The 20,928-nt window shown below is 38.5% G+C and overlaps 1 protein-coding gene across 4 annotated transcripts in view; it reads right to left on the reverse strand.

Annotated features, from left to right (window-relative positions):
• Positions 1-11,901: 11,901 nt before the first annotated feature.
• Myb (Myb transcription factor) overlaps positions 11,902-20,928 on the reverse strand; it is an 81,208-nt gene continuing 72,181 nt past the window's right edge. For 2 of the 4 annotated variants that reach the window (XM_038021062.2, XM_062676692.1), the window contains 3 exons: positions 20,281-20,442; positions 16,529-16,639; positions 11,902-15,436 (listed from right to left, as the gene is read on the reverse strand). In XM_038021062.2, coding sequence (XP_037876990.1) covers positions 15,317-15,436; positions 16,529-16,639; positions 20,281-20,442 — 393 coding nt within the window. In that variant the 3' untranslated portion in view covers positions 11,902-15,316. Of the gene's footprint in view, positions 15,437-16,528; positions 16,640-17,409; positions 20,443-20,928 lie in introns of those variants that run through there. The other 2 variants (XM_038021060.2, XM_038021061.2) reach the window with 1 other exon arrangement.

A 20,928-nucleotide genomic window follows, 5' to 3' on the forward strand; every position in this document is an offset into this window, starting at 1 on the left:
AAATATGACTCTTATGTAGATAAATAAAATAAGGAATTTCAAATGTCTCACCACGAGTCTAAACAAGAGAATAACCTCGAATTCGAGTTAAGCTCGTGTGAACGACTAAAGATATGGGCGTCAGCCTTGGAGACTTTGCTAACAACTGCCCTAGCAAGAGCAGTGCTTCGCCGGATCTACCGCCGGATCGGAAACCCACTGGTACCTACCCGTGCGGACCCTTTTTTTTATTGTTTAGATGGATGGACGAGGTCACAGCCCACCTGGTGTTAAATGGTTACTGGAGCCCATAGAAATCTACAACGTAAATACGCCACCCACCTTAAGATATAAGTTCTAAAGTCTCAAGTATAGTTACAACGGCTGCCCCACCCTTCAAACCGAAACGCATTACTGCTTCACGGCAGAAATAGGCAGGGTGGTGGTACCTACCCGTACGGACTCCTAAGAGGTCCTACCACCAGTAAAGTATTAAAGCGGTCACGATAAAAGGGTCAACTTATTGCAAAGGCTCTCGATATTGGGCCCTATTTCAAGACCTCTCCTTCCTCCTTACGAAGAGCTTTCGATAACATAAGTGTTTATTATTGGGGCTGGTCATTAAATACCAGTGGTAGCATCAAAAAAAAGAACTAAAAAGAAGGTAAATAGATTTTTCTGGTCCTTACACCAACAGTTTTCCCATAATCACGGCGCTTGCAACACAGGGAAACATTGAGAACTTATTACATGCAAAAATCGCTGTAATAACCCGTTAGATAATAGTGTGTGTAATTAGGTCAAAATTTCAATTGTAATATTACAACTGTGTTAACCTCCGAACCGGAACTAATACCTTCTGTTTGCTGAGGGAAATATATGGGATGGCGGTACGTACAAAAATCAACAGGGACCTCATACATATCGTACTCGACGAACTGTGTTTAAGGTACTCTGTGTACACAGCCGTAAATCTTTCCTGTCCTTCCCGTTTGAATGGGGGGACCCTTTTATCGAAATTCTCAATTTCGCCGACAATATAGCTTTTATGGCTTCAAGTATAAAGGCGATTTTGGCAAGGAATTCTGTGTTAAAAGTGGCCCTTTTGAAGTCTTTGTCAAGGAATTTCGTTGAGCCGTTGTAAGGTTTATTTTGTGTTACGTTATATTCACGTGTCGTTACCAAATGGAATGTACAGTAAAAATGTAATATGGAGCAGCAATTTACCAAAGATCAGATGAGAAAAAAGCAACGCACAGCAATATTTGTAGCGGTAGCGGTAGCGCGGGTAGGTACCGCCACCCCGCCTGTTTCTGCCGTGAAGCAGTAATGCGTTCCGGTTTGAAGGGTGAGGAAGTCATTATAACTATACTTGAGACCTTAGAACTTATATCTTTTTTTTTTTTTTATTGCCCTTGTAGGCAGACGAGCATACGGCCCACCTGATGGTGAGTGGTTACCGTCGCCCATGGACTTCAGCAATGCCAGGGGCAGAGCCAAGCCGCTGCCTACCGCTTAATACTCTCCACAAGCCTCGTTTGAAGAAGGACATGTCATAGCGCTCAGGAAACACCGTGGAGGGGAGCTCATTCCATAGCCGGATGGTACGTGGCAAAAAAGATCTCTGGAAACGCACTGTGGATGACCGCAGTGGCTCCAGGTAGTATGGATGAACTCTACTCCGGTGGCGGGCGGTGCGATGGTAAAAACGAGATGCCGGTATCATCTCGAACAATTCCTCAGAGCACATCTCAAGATGGATGGCGCATTTACGCTGTAAATGTCTATGGACTCCAGTAACCACTTAACACCAGGTGGACTGTGAGCTCGTCCACCCATCTAAGCAATAAAAATAATAGTACTAATCATAGAACAGAAATTGCTTGACAAATACCTGAATCGCGCTAACCGCATTTAATATAGCACCCTCTTTGAGGTATTTTGTTGTTGTTTTCTCCTTTTTTGTCCTTACCTATTCGCTGGTAATTTAAGAGGCTATTCCAGCTTCGCGCGGACGGGTAGGTGAGCTCACGGGCTCAACCTGAGAGAATTTGCTAACACTAACCCTTTTTTTTTTTTTAGCAAAAGCAGTTTTTTTTTCCTACCTATTCTAGTAAGAGATTACTAGAATAGGTAGGAAAAAAAAACTCTCGAGAGAGGGGCTATTCTTTATTAAGCGAGCTAGTAGTTGAGCTCACGGGGCTCAAACCGGAAGTGTTGCTAACACTGGTCCTAGCAAGAGCAGTGCTTCGCAGAATCTACCCTCGGATCGGAATCGCGACCCACTGAGAAGATCCGACGAGGAATTCAGTGGGCTATGTCCAGTGCTTGAGGGTCCTAAAAGCACCTGAGTGAATCCGGGGTTTCGACAAGACATGTTTTCGACGACGACTGCTTTGCGTAGCTCCGTCGCGCGTTTTATCCAATCTCTCTTCTTCAGCCTGTGTTCTATCCTGTGTCTTCAAGAAAATGCTGGGTATTTATATGCACTCCATTCTTTTCGGTCTCTTGGCTTTCGCATCCAGTTCTTAAAACTCTTGTCTCCAGGTGGATGGTGGCGTTTACGTTGTAGATGTCTATGGGCTTCGGTAGCCACTTATCCCAGGTAAGCCGTGAGTTCGTCCATCCATCTTGTTGGATCAACCAGGTTGTTAGATTGTTGGTCCACCTTATTGGTTATATTGCCACGTTACGAAGTCTAGTTTACAATAATTACTCCAATATACGTAATTAACAATACATACATTATTATGTCAGAATCTTGTATTAAATTGCTTACCTTCATGTCTTACTTGTATAAGTAATATGAATATTTATGTTACACTTTTTTTTAAACTCGCCTTTTATTATGAAGTTTTGAATATTAAACAGTTTCCGTGATCACAGACGACTCGACGCGACATGACCACGGAAATTGTAAAGTACTCTAAAAGTCAGAAATAGTAAAACTAGATTGATAGAGGCAAGATTAAAATGTATAATAGTTTCAATTTGTCAGAAGAAAATCCAATATAATTCCAAGGATTTTAATAAAAAACTTTTTATTGCGTAGAGGTAATTGAACTAACTCACGGCTACGCTGGTTTAACGTGATACCGGAGTCCATGGACTTAATTAATGCGGCCAACCCACCTTAGAACATGAGGTCTAAGTTTTAATCGCGTAATATATCGGCTTGTGCTTATAATAATATCTGGTGAACCAAGAAAGCAGCGCCAACACATATTATCTCTTAGCCGTAGCGAGTAGTAGCGACTTCAAAATATCGAAGAGATTTTTCGACAGTGAAAAGTTTTAGCCGTTGTAACTATACTTGAGACCTTAGATCTTATATATATATATTTTTTTATTGCCTACCGTTTACTACTCTCCACAAACCTCGTTTGAAGAAGGACATGTCATAGCGCTCGGGAAACACCGTGGAGGGGAGCTGATTCCATAGTCGGATGGGACGTGGCAAAAAAGATCTCTGGAAACGCACTGTGGATGAACTTAGTGGCTAGGTGGGTGACGCATTTACGCTGTAGATGTCTATGGGCTCCAGTAACCACTTAACACCAGGTGGACTGTGAGCTCGTCCAACCATCTAAGGAATTAAAAAAATATAGAGAACAGAATCAGAGAAGAAGATGCATAAGTCAACAGTAAGTAAACCTTGAACTACATATTATAAGGGCATCGTCCAAATATTTGTTAAGGAAAAAACTCAATAATGAACTCCCACGAAACGTAAATAGCCAAAATGTTCACGAGTGTATTTTTCTTCGTTCTATTTGATTCGACGTAATTTTGTAAACACACTCGCGCCCGTGAATCAAGCATTAAAATTTGACTATGTTTATTGAAGTGAAAACTTCTTTGGAATCGTTGTGATTTCAAACCGGATGCAACGGAAAAAACGACAGGTAAGAGACACAAATACAAAAATGTGTAGGATGAAGCCAGCAAAGAGTGAGACAGAAATATACATACTATTTAATACAGCGCCATCTGTGAGATTTTTTAATACTAACGTGTGTATGAAAGCTATTGTAGTGAATTTTAATTTAGGATTATACGTGAAATTAAAATATCAATTCACAGAGGGCGCTACCTTACAATTATTTACTAATGACAAAATTTTATATATACTTAAGACGTTTAGGATTATTGTATTTTAATTTTGGAAGGTTTCACTTCTACCACGTGTGAATTGCACACATTTTGTTTATTGTTTGTAATCTTTATTGTCCTGTGTATGCCTCTCATTATTAATGTGCTTAGTGCGAGTTTTTTAGCTTCGCGATCGCGTCAAAGTTAAGTCAAATAACATTGAAGTCGTCGTGGCCTAACGGATAAGACGTCCCGGTGTATTCGTGTTGAGCGATGCACCGGTGTTCGAATCTCAGGCGGGTACTAATTTTTCTAATGAAATACGTTACTCATCAAATGTTCACGATTGACTTCCACGGTGAAGGAATAACATCGTGTAATAAAAACCAAGCCCGCAAAATTATGGTGGTGGGACCCAGTGTGAGTCCGCGCGGGTAGGTACCACCGCCCTGCCTATTTCTGCCGTGAAGCAGTAAGGCGTTTCGGTTCAAAGGGTGGCCCAGCCGTTGTAAAAACTAAAACCTTAGAATTAATGTCTCAAGGTAGGTGGCGGTATTTACGTTGTAGATATGTTTAGTTTGTCTGTGCGCTGCGGTAATTAACACCAGCCGTGAGCCCGTCAACCCATCTAAACAATAAATAAAAAACCTAGTCTTATCAAATAACGAAAACTAAAACACGATTTAGACGTCCGTGTGTTTTCATCGTAAGAAATTGGAAGGGTTTCGTTCGAATTGATCAGCTGTATGTAAACGAGGAAGGCTTTGATTTCACTCGTTCCGAGGAAGCTCTGAGCCGCCCTCGCCACTCGTAAGGCTTGGTAATATCGCCTCAGGATTTTATTTAAGACGAAATAAATTAACGCGAGAACACAGATTTGGGTATTGTTTTTGTGAAAACCGGATTACTGGTGGCCCGGAGGCTTTTCCAATTCCACCGGGATAGGTGAGCGAGCAAAAGCTCAGCCCGGAGGAGTGGGATTTGCTCACAGCCGGTGGTAGGACCTCTTGTGAGTCCGCGCGGGTAGGTACCACCACCCTGCCTATTTCTGCCGTGAAGCAGTAATGCGTTTCGGTTTGAAGGGCGGGGCAGCCGTTGTAACAATACTGAGACCTTAGAACTTATATCTCTAGGTGGGTGGCGCATTTACGTTGTGGATGTCTATGGGCTCCAGTAACCACTTAACACCAGGTGGGCTGTAAGCTCGACCAGCCATCTAAGCAATAAAAAAAAGCTGCCCGAGCGCCTCCGAAGGAGACCTAACAACTCAAGGGCAGCTGCTTCGCGAGTGATCTACTACCGGATCGGAATCGGGACCAGCTGAGAAGATCCGTCGATATTTGGGTTAGCGCGAATACGGTCCAAACTTAAAGCATATTTTGTTTAATCAGGCGTTTTCGCGCTTTGAATGTTTTGAAATATACGTGGTCACCGGTGATTAAGTTGTGTTTTGCTAACTAATTATAGTTTATTTTCTTAAAAAAGAATATCTATATTTTTACATTTTATTTCACTCGGAACAAATTGATTGTATGTGTGGGCAGTTTGCTTGCCTTCCGTTTACATTTTCACGACACGAAGCTACCAGGTGTTAGATAAGGGCTAACTAACTAGCTTATTAAAGTTAGGGTTTGTTTTTATGATTACGCCCTCGCGCGCCGTACGTGTTGGTAATATTTAATTTTCACTGACGAATATTTGGATTTTTTCGTTATTTTTTTTTATGATTGAAGGATTACTGATGGCCCGGATGCATTTCCAGTTTCACCAGGACAGGTGAGCGAGCAGTCTCAGCCAGGAGGGGTGGGATTTGCTAACAGCTGCCCGAGCGCCTCCGAAGGAGACCTGACAACTCAAGAGTAGCTGCTTCGCGAATGAATCTACTACCGGATCGGAATCACGACCCGCGGGGAATATCCGGCGAGAAACTCAGCGGGCTGATGCATGGGTTAGGTTGTACGTCGAACTCTTTGCCGAGTTCGATCTAAAAACTAATCTGACTCTGCCACTAAAGACAAGGCCACTAAAAACGTAAGAGTTTCAAGCAGTCAAACGCGAGCTGCAATCCTGAAGTAAGTTCAATATTGGCTTCATAATGACAATCCTAGAGGAATTCTCGTTTTACGAGCTCCGCTATCCGTGTGCTTAGTTCGAGTTTTGTAACGCTCTCGATACCGTAAAAGTTAACTCAAATTTGTATGGAATTGGAACGTTTACCTACGTTTACCGCTAGGGGCGCTGTTTCAACTCGAGTTAACTTTTACGCTAGCGAGAACGTTAAAAAACACGCACTAAGCACACTGAGCAAATTCAAAATTGGCTTCATAATAACAATCCTATGGGAATCTTTGTTTTACGAGTTCCGCTGTCTGTATATATTATACCAGCGGCCCGCTCCGGCTCCGCTCGGGTCTTTAACAAAAATTTCAACGATATTTGACGTTGTTTTATATTTTTAAATAAAAAAACGCTTATTGCGACATAACTATAACAGTTAGACATATGCCGTCGCGACACTTTTTGTAAATAATAATGTGTTCTACAAAGTCGTAGTACATTATTTTATTCGATCATCAATAGTTTTCACATTATTGGAGTTTTAGTAAGAATCCCTAATTTTTTTCAAAAAAAATTATAGTCTATGTCACTCGGGAATAGTTTAGCTTTCAAACAGTGAAAGAATTTTTCAAATCGGTTCAGTAGTTTCGGAGCCTATTCGAAACAAACAAACAAACAAATCTTTCCTCTTTATAATATTATAGTATAAACAATAAATACGTTCGACGGCAAAACATAATTTATCTGCTAAGTTTCAAAGTAATACAGTCTCTATGAATGTAATGGACAAAGCTACGTTAATATAATTTTATAGGCAATTCAGTATAATAATTTATATTCTGCAGATGTTCTTTGTAAAAGTAATTTCCATCAAAGAAAAGTGTTTAATGGATGCCGAAATTTACGGTAAAGAATGACAGCCCTTGGGAGTAAGCAAAGGATTTCTTATGAGGCTGTTATTATTAATGTCCACAATTGACGGTGATTCTATAAGGCGTCTTCAAATTCAAGAAAAAATCCTTACCCGCATTTGGAATAGTAATGAAAACCTACATCATCATTCTCCTGCCCTTGCCACATGCTTTCTCCTTCCATACTCCTCTATCATATACCATTTCTTCGCTCACTCCTTTTATACATGTCGTCTTTCACGCAATCCATCCATTTGCTTCATAGGTTTACCTCTTCATATTCCTCTAAACAAAAAACTACACATCGGAAAACAATACGGCCTTACTCAACAATGCTTCTCGTTTTGATAATGTCATCTATACCTAGGCGGCACTGAAAATTTCGGGAATTAACGAAGTGACACAACATCTTAATATATATAAATCTCGTGTCCCAATGTTTGTCCTCAATGGACTCCTAAACCACTTAACCGATTATAATAAAATTCGCACACCATGTGCAGTTCGATCCAACTTGAGAGATAGGATAGTTTAAATCTCAAATTATAGTCGCAATTTTAATTTATTGCTAATTATTTGTCTGTTATTATTTGACAGTCACAATTATCTGTTAACTCCAAATGATTCTAACAGATGTCGATACCTTTCGACTGGGTTGAGTAAGTAATCAATAGATGGCGCATATATGGCAAAACAACGTTTGCCGGGTCAGCTAGTTACTATTTAAAAATGTATTTATTGCTTTTCGAAGTATTCTCCGCGAAATTTGACACATTTTTCCATACGATGGAACCAATCATTGAAGCAACCATTCCATTCGGAAGTTGGGGTCTCCAAAATGGCCGTTTTGTAGGCGTCCACAGCTTCTTCTGGTGATGAAAATCTCTGTCCACGCAATTTATTCTTTATTTTAGGAAAAGTATAGAAATCATTAGGGCTTAGGTCGGGGCTGCACGGCGGATGGTCTAATAATTCTATGTTTTCTTGCTCTAAAAACTCTTTTGTTCTGTGCGCGGTGTGAGAACTCGCATTGTCGTGATGGAGGATGATGCGGCGGTTGCAGTTCTCTTTACGGAGTTCAGAAACGACCTATGGCAAACAAATGCTAGCATACCATTCTGCATTAACCGTTCTTTGTCCCTCAAGAGGAATAGTCGTAACATGGCCGGTTTTGGAGACAAACGTGGCCACCATTTTTTTTGCAACACTCCGTGAACGAACAACTTTTGTTGGCTTTAACTCATTTTCGAACACCCAAACTCGTGACTGGTTTTTTGTTTCGGGTTCGTACGCGTATATCCAGGATTCCTCACCTGATACAATGTTGTATACAGCATTTGAGGATCCTGCATGGAATCTTTCGAGAGTTCTGACGCACCAAGTAACGCGAGCCGCTTTTTTCTCTTCACAGAGCGAATGCGGTATCCATCGGGAAAACAACTTTTTTACACCTAATTGTTCATGGAAGATTATTTGTATTTGACTCATGCCAATGTCTAAAGTTGCCTGAATTTCGCGGTATGTCATATGTCGATCTTCCTCAATCAGCTTACGTACAGCATCAACGTTTTCTTGGGTGACTGCAGTTTTTGGACGACCTTGACGGGGATCATCACTGAGCTTGACACGTCCACGTTGAAACTCAGCAAACCAGCGATAAATTGTGGTTTTGGATGGGGCTTCATCACCAAATGCAGAAATCATCCGGTCAACACACTGTTTTTGTGTTAAACCACTTCGAAAGTCATAATAAATCATCGCTCTTGAATTTTCTCGAGTCAATTCCATTTTCTCAAATATATTAAGTGTATAATCTATGTTCTCAACGACTAAACAAGTTTGACAGGACTTTTTGGCGGGAACGCGAGGCGTGAAGTTGTGTGATTTGTTTTATTTTGTCTATTTAGTGTTTCTTCAGGTTTAAATGTGTAATAACGGCGGTTTATTGACTGTTTAATATCTGTGAAAGTGCACAAATGTGGGAAAATGAAACAAAGCCGCTGGACGCAACTTCTCGGGATCCTCCAAAAAGTCCACTGAAAAAATCTTAGTAAATGACCACCATTTTACTAAGATTATATTTCATCCCATATCATCTCATTTCATTTAATTTCATCCCAGTTGATTAATGTCTCAAATTAATCATTATCATTTCATTTCACTCCATATTATCATTTTTCATAAAAATAAGAGTATAAATTAAAATACGACATGACTTAAAGGTCTTAGTTACCAGGTCATAAAATCACTTAAAAAACAAGTTTGACAAAACCTCGTGACAAGACCGAGAATCTTTTTTTAAATAAATAAATGGTATTCGATTTTTAAAACCAAGGAGTTTTCAATTAAAAAGATTTTAATATGACAGGAACAGTGGAAATATTCCATTCCCGATACTTTTAGTGCAGCCCTCGTACTGATATTAAAAAGAGGAAAGATTTGTTTGTTTGTTTGTATTGAATAGGCTCCGAAACTACTGAACCGATTTGAAAAATTATTTCACTTTTTGGTAGCTACACTATTCCTGAGTGACATGGGCTATAATCTTTTTTGAAAAAAATTAGGGATCCTTACTAAAACTCCAATAATGTAACTCCAATAAGGTGTAAAAAATTACCTAAAATATTATTTACATCGCGTGTCCTGCGAAAACTATTATAATAGAATAAAATAATGTACTACGACTTTATAGAACACATTATTGTTTACAAAAAGTGTCGCGACAGCTTTTATTTTAAAAAATAAAACAACGTCAAATATCGTTGAAGTTTTTGTTAAAGACCCGAGCGGAGCCGGAGCGGGCCGCTAGTCAGTTATAAAGTTGGTACGAAAGAGAATAAACAGTCTCCCCCCGCGTCACACGGGCCCATTGACCCGGAACGGATGTCTATTATTGATCGAATTACATCGGAAAGCATTACATTACAAAGCAATTACTGTTTCACCAATACTGTACCACGTTAGGTGACTCTAATAAGACTAAAATAACACTCCAAATGGATAAAGTGATATGGAGTACTTCAGAATGAATAAACAATAAAATACTTAATATAATAATACTTGCCTTTTCTGTTATTTAATAAGAAAACAACATTTAAAGCAAGGGATTTAATTAAAATACAATACAATTCAAATGCGTAATATATTTATGCGTATATTCATGAAAAGAAAAACCTTTATCATTTAAAACATTTAAAACTCTTTAAAATTTAAAAAAAGATTTTTCTTCGACGTATTCACTCACCCGTCTGTCATTATGTGAACAGAGTAGTTAAGCTTCAGTAGGTTGTTTTGTTCACGTATTTTATATATTTAGCTCTACGCTAAATGGCCTTATACGTGGATATTTCTTTAATGAATATCCACTATTTTTGTTGTCTTAATTCATGTTTTTTGTACTTTAAAAAATTTGTCACTGAAGATATACATATAAATGAATTGATGTTCGTTAATCTCGCTAAAACTCGAGAACGGCTGGACCGATTTGGCTAATTTTGGTCTTGAATTATTTGTAGAAGTCCAGAGAAGGTTTAAAAGGTATTGATAAACCCGAAAATGCTCGAAATATAAATAAAAATAACATTTTTGTTTTCCCTTTGATGTGGGGGACACATCGGACGGATTCCTTTTGTTTGTTTTAAGTTTATTTTACACAAAAGATTAGGTCTTTTATTTGTCCATTGAGGCACTACGAAGTCTGCCGGGTCAGCTAGTATTAAATAAGTTATTAGATAGATTCCATGGAACTGCTGTCGAATATTTCTATCAACATCCACTTCAGAGCCCGAAATACGCATTTGGTAAACCTCTTCGAGTTACGAACATATAAAAATAATATATCATTATATTATTTTTATATTAGCATCCCCAGTTCCTCCGCTATTTGGTCGGACCAAATAGCGGAGGAACTGGGGATGCCTATCAGCGACGCACTCCACCGGGCTGCAGGGCGGGATCGATGGAGACAGTTGGTTGACGAAATCGGACGGAGTCATGATCCTCAGCAGTGAGGAACCGATCGAAGAGAGAGAGATAACCCTGTGCTAAGAATGGTCAGGCAGTATAATGATTTGGCTAAATGTCACGGTGACCTTAATATCTTTGAAGCTAGACTCAGGGGATTTGTCAGATGTGTGAAGGATATACTATTTAACAATGGCTAGTTACGAATATGTATTTGTAATTTCAATTGTATTTTCAGTGGCCAAAGATATGTACATTAATATGGATTTGCTGAGTGCACATAGTATTTAGATTGCAATCCAGGTTAGATCTAGGTACTACTTGTACGATTTAGCTAATACGTACTGTAATGATTGTAATTTGATTTGAGTTGGAAACCTAACAAAATAGTATAAAACCTTTTTTATTGTTGTCGTTGTGGTTTTTGACATTACATTTTTCTTACTGGTGGTAGGACCTCTTGTGAGTCCGCACGGGTAGGTACCACCACCCCGCCTATTTCTGCCGTGAAGCAGTAATGCGTTTCGGTTCGAAGGGTGGGGCAGCCGCTGTAACTATAGAGATCTTATAACTTATATCTCGAGGTGGGTGGCGCATCTACGTTGTAGATGTCTACGGGCTCCAGTAACCACTTAACACCAGGTGGCCTGTGAGCTCGTCCATCCATCTAAGCAATAAAAAAAAAAAAAAAAAAAAAATTTGAATTTGAATTTTGGAATGTATTTTTTTTTCATTCTCTTTTTTTCGTGCTATTGTACGCGAATTATAAAATTTCCAAAATATACAAATTTTATACGTGCAATCCTCGCGAGTTTATTTATCAAGTTCCTTGCCCATCCTAATCATACAGTCCACTACATTTTGTGCACCAATAAATTAAAAAAAAACGAGTGACAAATATACACAAGAATTCTTTATTTCTTCACTTACACATTAAAACTTACATAACTATGTACAACACGACACACAGTCATTTATATAAAACTTAAAATACAATTATCATAAAGTCTTTTTCATATAAAACATGGAAGCAATTTTAATATTTAAATAGTAGTTATAAACACAAAGTCGCTATTTCTCCGTTTAGTTCTGAACCACGTAACCGATTTTAAATCTGAATTCAAAGAGCCACGACCGAAATGAAATAATTTGTAAAATAACACATTAAAAATTACTTCCACAATTAAATACAAAGTTAAAATTTATTAAAAAATTAATACAATATACAAATATTCGAATGTAAAGTTTCAAATCGGTCCAAATACATAAGTTTATTGAAAAAAAAAACAAAAAAAAACGAGAAATTCATCCACATCACCCATCAGACAAAGCGAGATGAATCCCAGCTGCTGCCCAATTAGGAATTGAAACGTAGCGTATTAGACTGTCTTTTTTTTATTGCTTAGATGGGAGGACGAGCTCACAGCCCACCTGGTGTTAAGTTGTTACTGGAGCCCATCTACAACGTAAATGCGCCGCCCAGTTCTAAGGTCTCAAGTATAGTTACAACGGCTGCCCCACCCTTCAAACCGAAACGCATTACTGCTAATAATAATGCCTAATCTATATTATGTGACGTAGTTACAACAATACATTGGATTGATTACAAGATGATTAAAATTAACCGACTAGCGGCCAAAACATATTGCCTTCCATCAAAGTAAGCATTTTAAAACAGAATTACATTTTTTTAGTTAATATCTCACGGGCTTATGAACGCCTACACACGCCTTGGGAGATGAAAAGAAAGTCTTATATAGCACAAGAGATATCCGGCTTTTCCGTTTGAGGTACAAAAGAGCATGTGCAACTCGCATGACATGCGATTCTCGACCTTACATCAACTGAGTACGAAGCTCATTTCAAATCCCAATCAAGCACCGCCTTACATACAAAGGTCTAGTTCTTGTATCGTGTGTAATCATTACCCTAGCGCCATCTAGTAAGCACGCGGTCAAACTGAAATAGGTAGAAATATAACAGGTTCATTGTAAGTCCGGCGCCCCCAAAAACAGCTGCGTCCACATTTTATACTATAGCTAAAACCACCACTGCTTACGAAGGCTAACGCGACAATCAATTTACTCGCATATAGAGGTGGCATCCTAATTGTTTCTGGCAACACAAAAGAACTGCCCGTGCTTTCACTACGGCAAAGAAAATAATATATTTTTTATCATAAAAAAAAAACGTTTTTATAACACCCTTTATAGCTTATTTAAAAACAGAGACGCGAAACATGTCTCGACTAACCGCAGATGTTCACTAGTCTAGCGGTGTAGGGGTCTATAATATAGTCTAGGCCAGTGTTTCCCAACCTTTTTTGTGCCATGCCCCACTGTAACATTTTTTAAATTTTTATGTCCCTCATACATCATTTTTTAGATTATCCGCTGTGTTTGTTTCGCTAGCTCTTCTCTGGACTGTGGCAATTTATTGTTGATAAAACAGTTTAAATTTACTATTGTAACTCACCCTGTATACAATATTAATGAATAATTATTTGTTTCTCCATCCATCAAAGTATTTCTCTTTAAAAACCATTATTTAATAAATTCATTTCTTGCATCCTCAAAATATAACTTCACTTTATTGAACTACTGCAATCTATTTATTGCTTTTATGACGTATAATCTTTTGATTGCTTTCATGCATTATGAATACACTTAAAACAAAACCTATTTTATTTATTTTATTTTATTATCTAGTGACACCTGACGGTTCCACTTCATCACTCAAGGTGTTACAGACTCCATACTTTGTGACTGTGAAGTTTTTTTTATTGCTTAGATGGATGGACGAGCTCACAGCCCACATGGTGTTAAGTGTTTACTGGATCCCATAGACATCCACAACGTAAATGCGCCATCCACCTTGAGATATAAGTTCTAAGGTCTCAAGAATAGTTACAACGGCTGCCCCACCCTTCAAACCGAAACACTGCTTCACGGTAGAAATATGTGGGATAGTGGTTACCTACCCGTGCGGACTCACAAGAGGTCCTACCACCAGTAATAGTTCCGTGCTCCGTTACGAAAACCATCAAGGAGATGAGTTCCTTAGGTGCTGCCTGATGGAGAGCAGTGTAGCGCTCATCCGTTTCGCTTTACATGTATGCTCACAGTTCACTCGGTATTCACTGGTTCTCAAACTATCATCATCTATATTAACTTCATGAATTGCGCGACCTTGAGTCATGAGGTCGAATTGTCAGTTGTACCGCACAGCGTCCTATCCCCAAACCGAAACGGATTGAGACCTGAACATCATCGCAATCTTCAAATTTATCTTCGCAAATATTTTATCTTTTAATTTTATTAGTGAACGTTCGCAATAAAACTCAGGCTACGCGCCTATTAATAAAACTTAATCAAATTAAACTATAACACACTAATAACGTTGGACATAATTTCTTTGAATTTTACAATTGAATTATTACATATTTTTTTTTAAAAAAGAAAGAAGAACGTTTTAATAATTACGCTACATAATTTCGTTACTTAAAATTAGTTTAAAAACATGACATCTATCTATAATATTATAAAAATAATAACACAAACAAAAAGTATTGACTTACTGTATATACAATACACTGTGGACAAGTAGTGAATAATTCTATAATAATTTTATTAAAAATATTTGTAAGAAAATATCTCTTGCTCTTTTTTATTATTGGATTTTTTATGGAACACCCAGATGATGGTGACAAGCAATCTACCATCTACCATCCATAGCGGACTATGGTGAAAGACATTTCTCGACTTGAACTTTTGACATACTGTCCCCTGATACAATAACGAATACCACTAACCTACTTAACACACGCATTCACTCAACACGATAATTCTGTCGACAAAAAAAAAAAACCCTTAAAACTATTTGTAAGCGTATTTGAAAATCACACGATTTTTCTTTACCAAAAAAAAAAAACTAAAATAGTTATAAAAATCTCTTATAAAAATTACAAATCTACAGCTATCGTACCTAAAATACATATAAATACGTTGATATTTTTACAACATTACGACTTTATTAAAATGATAAAAGCTCAACCATTCTCACACATTAAAACTTACATAATTTTTACAGTAACTTTATTTACAAAAAAAAAAAAAAAAACCTTAAGAAAGTTAAGAAATATTAATCTGCGAATAAAATGAACCAATTTAATAAACAGCATTAACAATGTCAACGGACTGTCCGTACTGTTGACCTAGGACGCAAACTCTTCAATTTTGGGGACACAAGTGAGACTCGATCACAGATTAGTATTTCGTTGTTTGAATAAAATTTATACGAATCGTGATTGAATGCTAGAAATTGAGCGAGCGCGGTTTGAGAGCCGTCTTCCTCAGGAACTGGTGGGCTAACATCGTCAATTCCACTTGATCCTGGGTCTTACCGCAAGCGTACTGCTCCCACTTACTGTCGCTCTATGGGAACATCACGTAATCAGTGGCATTTTGTAGGCAGACGAGCGTACGGCCCAGCTGATGGTGAGTGGTTTCCGTCGCCCGTGGACATCAGCAATGCCAGGGGCAGAGCCAAGCCGCTGCCTACCGTTAAGTACTCTCCGCAAGCCTCGTTTTGAAAGACATGTCAAAGCGCTCGGGAAACTCTCTAGAGAGGTACTCATTCCAAAACCTAGTACTGAACGTAAGACACTAAGATAATGCACCAGTAATGATGTCAGTCATCGATTGAACTTAAAACCGACCGAAATTGTCTACACAAAGCTGTAGGTAGACATCGACTTGGCTTGAGCTCTGAACATTGCTGATGTCCCTGGGCGACGGTGCTCATTCACTTTCAAGCGAGCCGTGGAAAAGAAAATGCGCTTAATTAACTAACCGAATTCAATAATTAAAATTTAATAATTCCCTAAAAATATGTATTTTTCTATTCGCTTGTAACACTAATATCGCCATACTACATAACGTCATTAAGATCTGATCCTGATCCGTAATAAGTGTTTTTGCTAAGTTAAGGGTTACAGGATATTTCCACACGGTAAGTAAATCTTCTATCATGGACATCATCAATGTCAGGGTCATAACCGTACCACTGCTTACAGCATACTAGAAATGTCACTGTCATAACCGTACCACTGCTTACAGCATACTAGAACCATCAAGCATAAAAAATTTGGCGCTTGCAACTTGGTGTACTTGAAAGAAATGAAACTTCTTTTGCTTGTTTTGGTTTTCTTCATTTTTCATCCTTACATCAAATTTCTCTTGTAATAAGGAATGCTGTGTATAAGAGAAACGACCTAGCTCGTTTTGTCCTTTCCATCTCTCCACGGTCGAGTGTTTCGCGAGACGCTCTGTCTATTTTCTCACTCTCGCTCATCCTAAATTGTATCTTCTCTTTCTAACCGTAACGAATCTGTCGCGAGTTAAGTTTTACTCTCAAAATGCCTAAAGAAGTTTCACTTCAAAACATCTAAAAGACGCCTTAGACTCTTCTGTAGATAATACAACACAACAATTAAATAATTTTAATTTAATTAAAATGATACAAACCAATATAAAGGATATTTCCTCTGCAGACTCATTGTCGGGTTGGTCGTCTTCGAACCGTATTGACCGGACGGCGGATCTTTTGACCGTCACCGAGGTGCCGTCGTCGCCAATCTAAAAACGGTAATCGTCAACTGAAAGCCAAGTACGTTGGCTACACGCGTCTTATACAGGGTGTTCACTTAAAAAAAGATAAAATTATCCACCCAGAAGTTTCATTGATTTCTAAATAGTTCGTTTAACTGGCATGTTGATTCAACCATCATTGTTCCAATAGTTGTATCGGTACATGGTTAGATAGCGAAAAGTTTCGATCAACACCTTGAGAAACTTTCGTTATCCAGCTGGGTTAGGGGCCTGATACAGAAGGCAGTTATCCTCTATACAGCGTGTATTGTGAGGAGGTTTCTCATTCTGGAGTCCTAACTACTGGTTGCTTGTATCGTAGACACCGCCATCAGCGGCAATCTATTTTTATATTATATGGGTTTTTGAAAAATTCTATTTTTAATATCTTTTTGGATGGCGCCATTTACGTTGTAGACGTCTATGGACTCCGGTAGCCAGTCAACACCAGGTGGGCCGTGAGCTCGTCCACCCATTTAAGCAATATCTTTTTTAAAAAGCCGGCTTGAGGCATGAGGTCACTGAGTCACAGATGTGTTGTAAAAGCCTGCCTCGCCCTTTAAATTCGACGCGTGACTCATTTGCGGGTGGTGGTACCCTTACGAACTCTGGGCACAACTAAGAACACTAAAGTTTAATTAAGACAACATTCCTGCTTAAAACATATCCCCTCTTAATTAATTCTTATACCCTTAGTAGTTTCAAAGTAGACAAATAAAAAGGCAGCGGGTTTATTTAAAAATAAAAATCAACAAATATAATATTTCTTAAATACGTTTATTGAAATAAAACAATGACATTGGATTTTAAACGGACTTTGGATCATTCGGACTCACAATACAATATTGACAGCTGACTAAGCTAAGAGTCAATAAATAAGAAAAAATTAAAATAATAATAATGAAAAACACAAAAATGCTGTCATTTACAATGAAAAAAAATATATTAAAAACTATTACAGAAAAATAAATTAAAACAATTTCTCTTAAATAAATTAAACAAAAAAAAACATACAACAACAAAACAGCGATAACAATAAAAATAAAAGGTTTTTTTTTATTTTTTATATATTCAAGATCCCAACACTGGTCTGTCAATATTGTTGGAAAAAGAGGGATAAATGTATGTGTATAGAGGAGCTTTTAGGAATTCCAAGGACTGTGATTTATGTCATTTGTTTATTCCAAATAAATGTATTCTTAAGTATAGCTGCCGATTTAAAAATATCTACAAATTTAACAAAAAAAAAAAAGAAAAATACAAAATAAATATAAAAATATTCACAACTGAAAGTGAACCGGTGATAATTTTTTAAGTTTAGTAAATCACATTTTACAGGCGTTAATTACAAAGCAATTGGATTAATAAATATTACGGGGTTAGGGCATAACATTACATTACCGAAAAGGATAAATTAGTTTTAAAACCGAGAGACAGAGAGAAAATCCTAAAATAAAATTTCCCCCGATGATACACCTCGATGAGGTCCCTAATAATACTTCGAAAACTTATTTTTAACGCTAGTAACACTAAAGAATTATTTAAAATTTGGTGCATGGTAAACTTGAGGTATTCTAAGTGTCCTATACTAGTCGACGACCGTCACATAAATACGCAAGCATACAGTTCAATTACAAGATGTACTAAGTACGCATGTGTATAATGGCTTAATTGCGCAATACGCGCACGTGCCAAGAGCAGCATAGAGTCGCACGTCAAAGAATCGTTACACGTTCTTTATACAGATTTTCGGGCTTTGATTATTTATCGATATTTTGAATGAAAAAATCGACCCATGATTAATTTTAAAAATTCCGCTTTTTTTATTTCTTATTCATGGTGGCGAACTTTGGAGGAAACCCATATCCAGCAAAGACCGCTGTGGTCGGTTAAAAAAGATTCAGGGCTCGCAGCCGAGATTTTTATCTTTGTTTAGATTAATTAATATAAAGTAAATTAGAATTTTTATTTAGATTTAATGACAACAAATTGATTTTCTTTTGATAATTTTTTTAAATTATTCATTTATCTGGTCACACCAAAAGGATGTAGCTTCGAAATCGCGTATAATGGTAGAATGTGAACGCAGCCATTTTTTTTAGTATTGCAACACACAATTTTGACGTACAAAAGATTTTAGTGTTGTTTAACGGATACATTAAATTCAAAACAACTATTCATTTGATGAATGCTCATCTTTGGCTTAGCTTATATCCTAACATTCAAGATGTTCCCTAAAATTTAAGCAATAGTAGGGTACTTTAGTTTTTTTTAAATTAAATAAATCAATTAAATTTTTTTTGATTAAAAGTTTCAAATCGAGTTTCTATTGCTTATTTTCTATGTATATTATTTACATTATGACTACTCACACGTTTCGTGCGAATTTGAATCGAGATTTTACGATTAATACCGTCATTTCAAATGTACCTTCATGATTATTAAGAATTATTAATGTTGTTCTTCTTTTTTTATATCTGGTAACATTTGATATTTACAAGACGAATTTTGAGTCATTTTTTTACGGCCTTTGGATTCGGTCTTTGTATCTGTTATTATTTATTTTAACCCGCATTTTTATTAACTCACGTAACGTCATAGGTTAATCACAACGAGTGATATACAGCTCTTACAAATTGTACGATCACAACCTTTTTTGACTTATTTAAAATAACGAAACTATCACAATTATTAGAATAAATAAAAATAAAAAATGTGGATTACTTTCTCGAGCAGTTTCTCTTGTATACATTAATTTTCAATTATTTCTCGAATAAAACAATGATTATTGAATTGCAACCTAATGCAGCATGCAATCAGAGCTCATGTTCACTAGACACTTATATACATACGGGCATTCCAAAATAGTATTCGCATGCTCAAGATAGGTTCAGTATAAACGCGAGGGAGTCATTTTTGCTCAACTAATTTCTAAGAAATTTCAGAGTAACTATTTTAGTATTTACTGACTTCGGAGTCGAAGAGACTAAAAGCTACTAAAGCTACTAAACTCTACCGAGAGACGTATCCTACGAGCCACGACTGTACCGCTTAAGAAGTTCTACATTTTTTCTTTTTTATTGCCCTTGTAGGCAGACGAGCGTACGGTCCACCTGGCCATGAGTGGTTACCGTCGCCCGTGGACTTCAGCAATGCCAGGGGCAGAGCCGAGCCGCTGTTTCACAACACTAGACCCTAGTGTTGATCCTAAATTCTCGAAACATCGATCCGAATACATTATTATTTCGATTCGATCGGCAGGGGGTGGGCTACATATCGTCGAACGCGTAGTAGGTGTCGAGCGTGTCCCCCTGCCCTGTGTCGCGGGGCGCCGCCCACCAGGTGTCGCGGTCGGTTCGCGGTGCCTTGTTGGCGAGGATGTCATCGATCCTGGTGGCGCAGGGTCGCTGGCTGGTCACCCTGTATATATGGTCGGCCAGCGCGTGGGCTAGTGCGTCCCGGGGCGCGAGGGGGGGCGGCCCGGCTATAGCACGCAGTCTCTCAGCATCCAACCGCGCGAACGTACGGGAGGGGGCCGAGTTAGTGACGTCCCTGAAGGGCTGGTACTGGCACGCTAAGGGCTCCGGGGGGTCGGGCGGGGGATTAGTAGGGACAGACCCGTGCCGTACCTTGGTCGTCTCGCTGATGACGGACTCGATGTCCAGCTGCGCGTCGGGCGTGCTGTCCGCGCTCATGTAGCTGTGCAGGCTGGTGGACTCCTCCAGCAAAGAGTGCTTGACGATAGACGGCGGCGAGAACAGCACCGAGCTGTCCCCGACCAGGGTCTTGCTCTGTTACAAACATTTCATTAGTCAGGTGTGGCCACTGTTGAGGGGATCACTGGTGGTAGGACCTCTTGTGAGTCCGCACGGATAGGTACCACCACCCCGTTTATTTCTGTCGTGAAGCAGTAATGCGTTTCGGTTTGAAGGGTGGGATAGCCGTTGTTAACTACACTGAGACCTTAGAACTTATATCTCAAGGTGGGTGGCGCTTTTACGTTGTAGATGTCTATTAGAGATGAAACGGATAGTGGTTTAACCGGATACCGAATATTCGGCAAGCAGTGAGGCCGGAGCGCCGGATATTCGGCTACCGGATATCCTGTCCTTTCGGAAATTTTCGTGCGCGTTCGGGTGTTGTCGCACGTGAGCGGAGGTCCGGACGACTCGGTACGACGACGATTTGGTATTTATTCACCACAATTTGCCACTTGTTAATTTTGAGTATTAATTACAAATTAAACAAACTAATTAACAAATTAATTACAGTAATAA

The sequence above is a fragment of the Bombyx mori genome, chromosome 28 (genome assembly GCF_030269925.1).
Source record: "Bombyx mori chromosome 28, ASM3026992v2".
NCBI classification, from domain to species: Eukaryota; Metazoa; Arthropoda; class Insecta; order Lepidoptera; family Bombycidae; genus Bombyx; species Bombyx mori.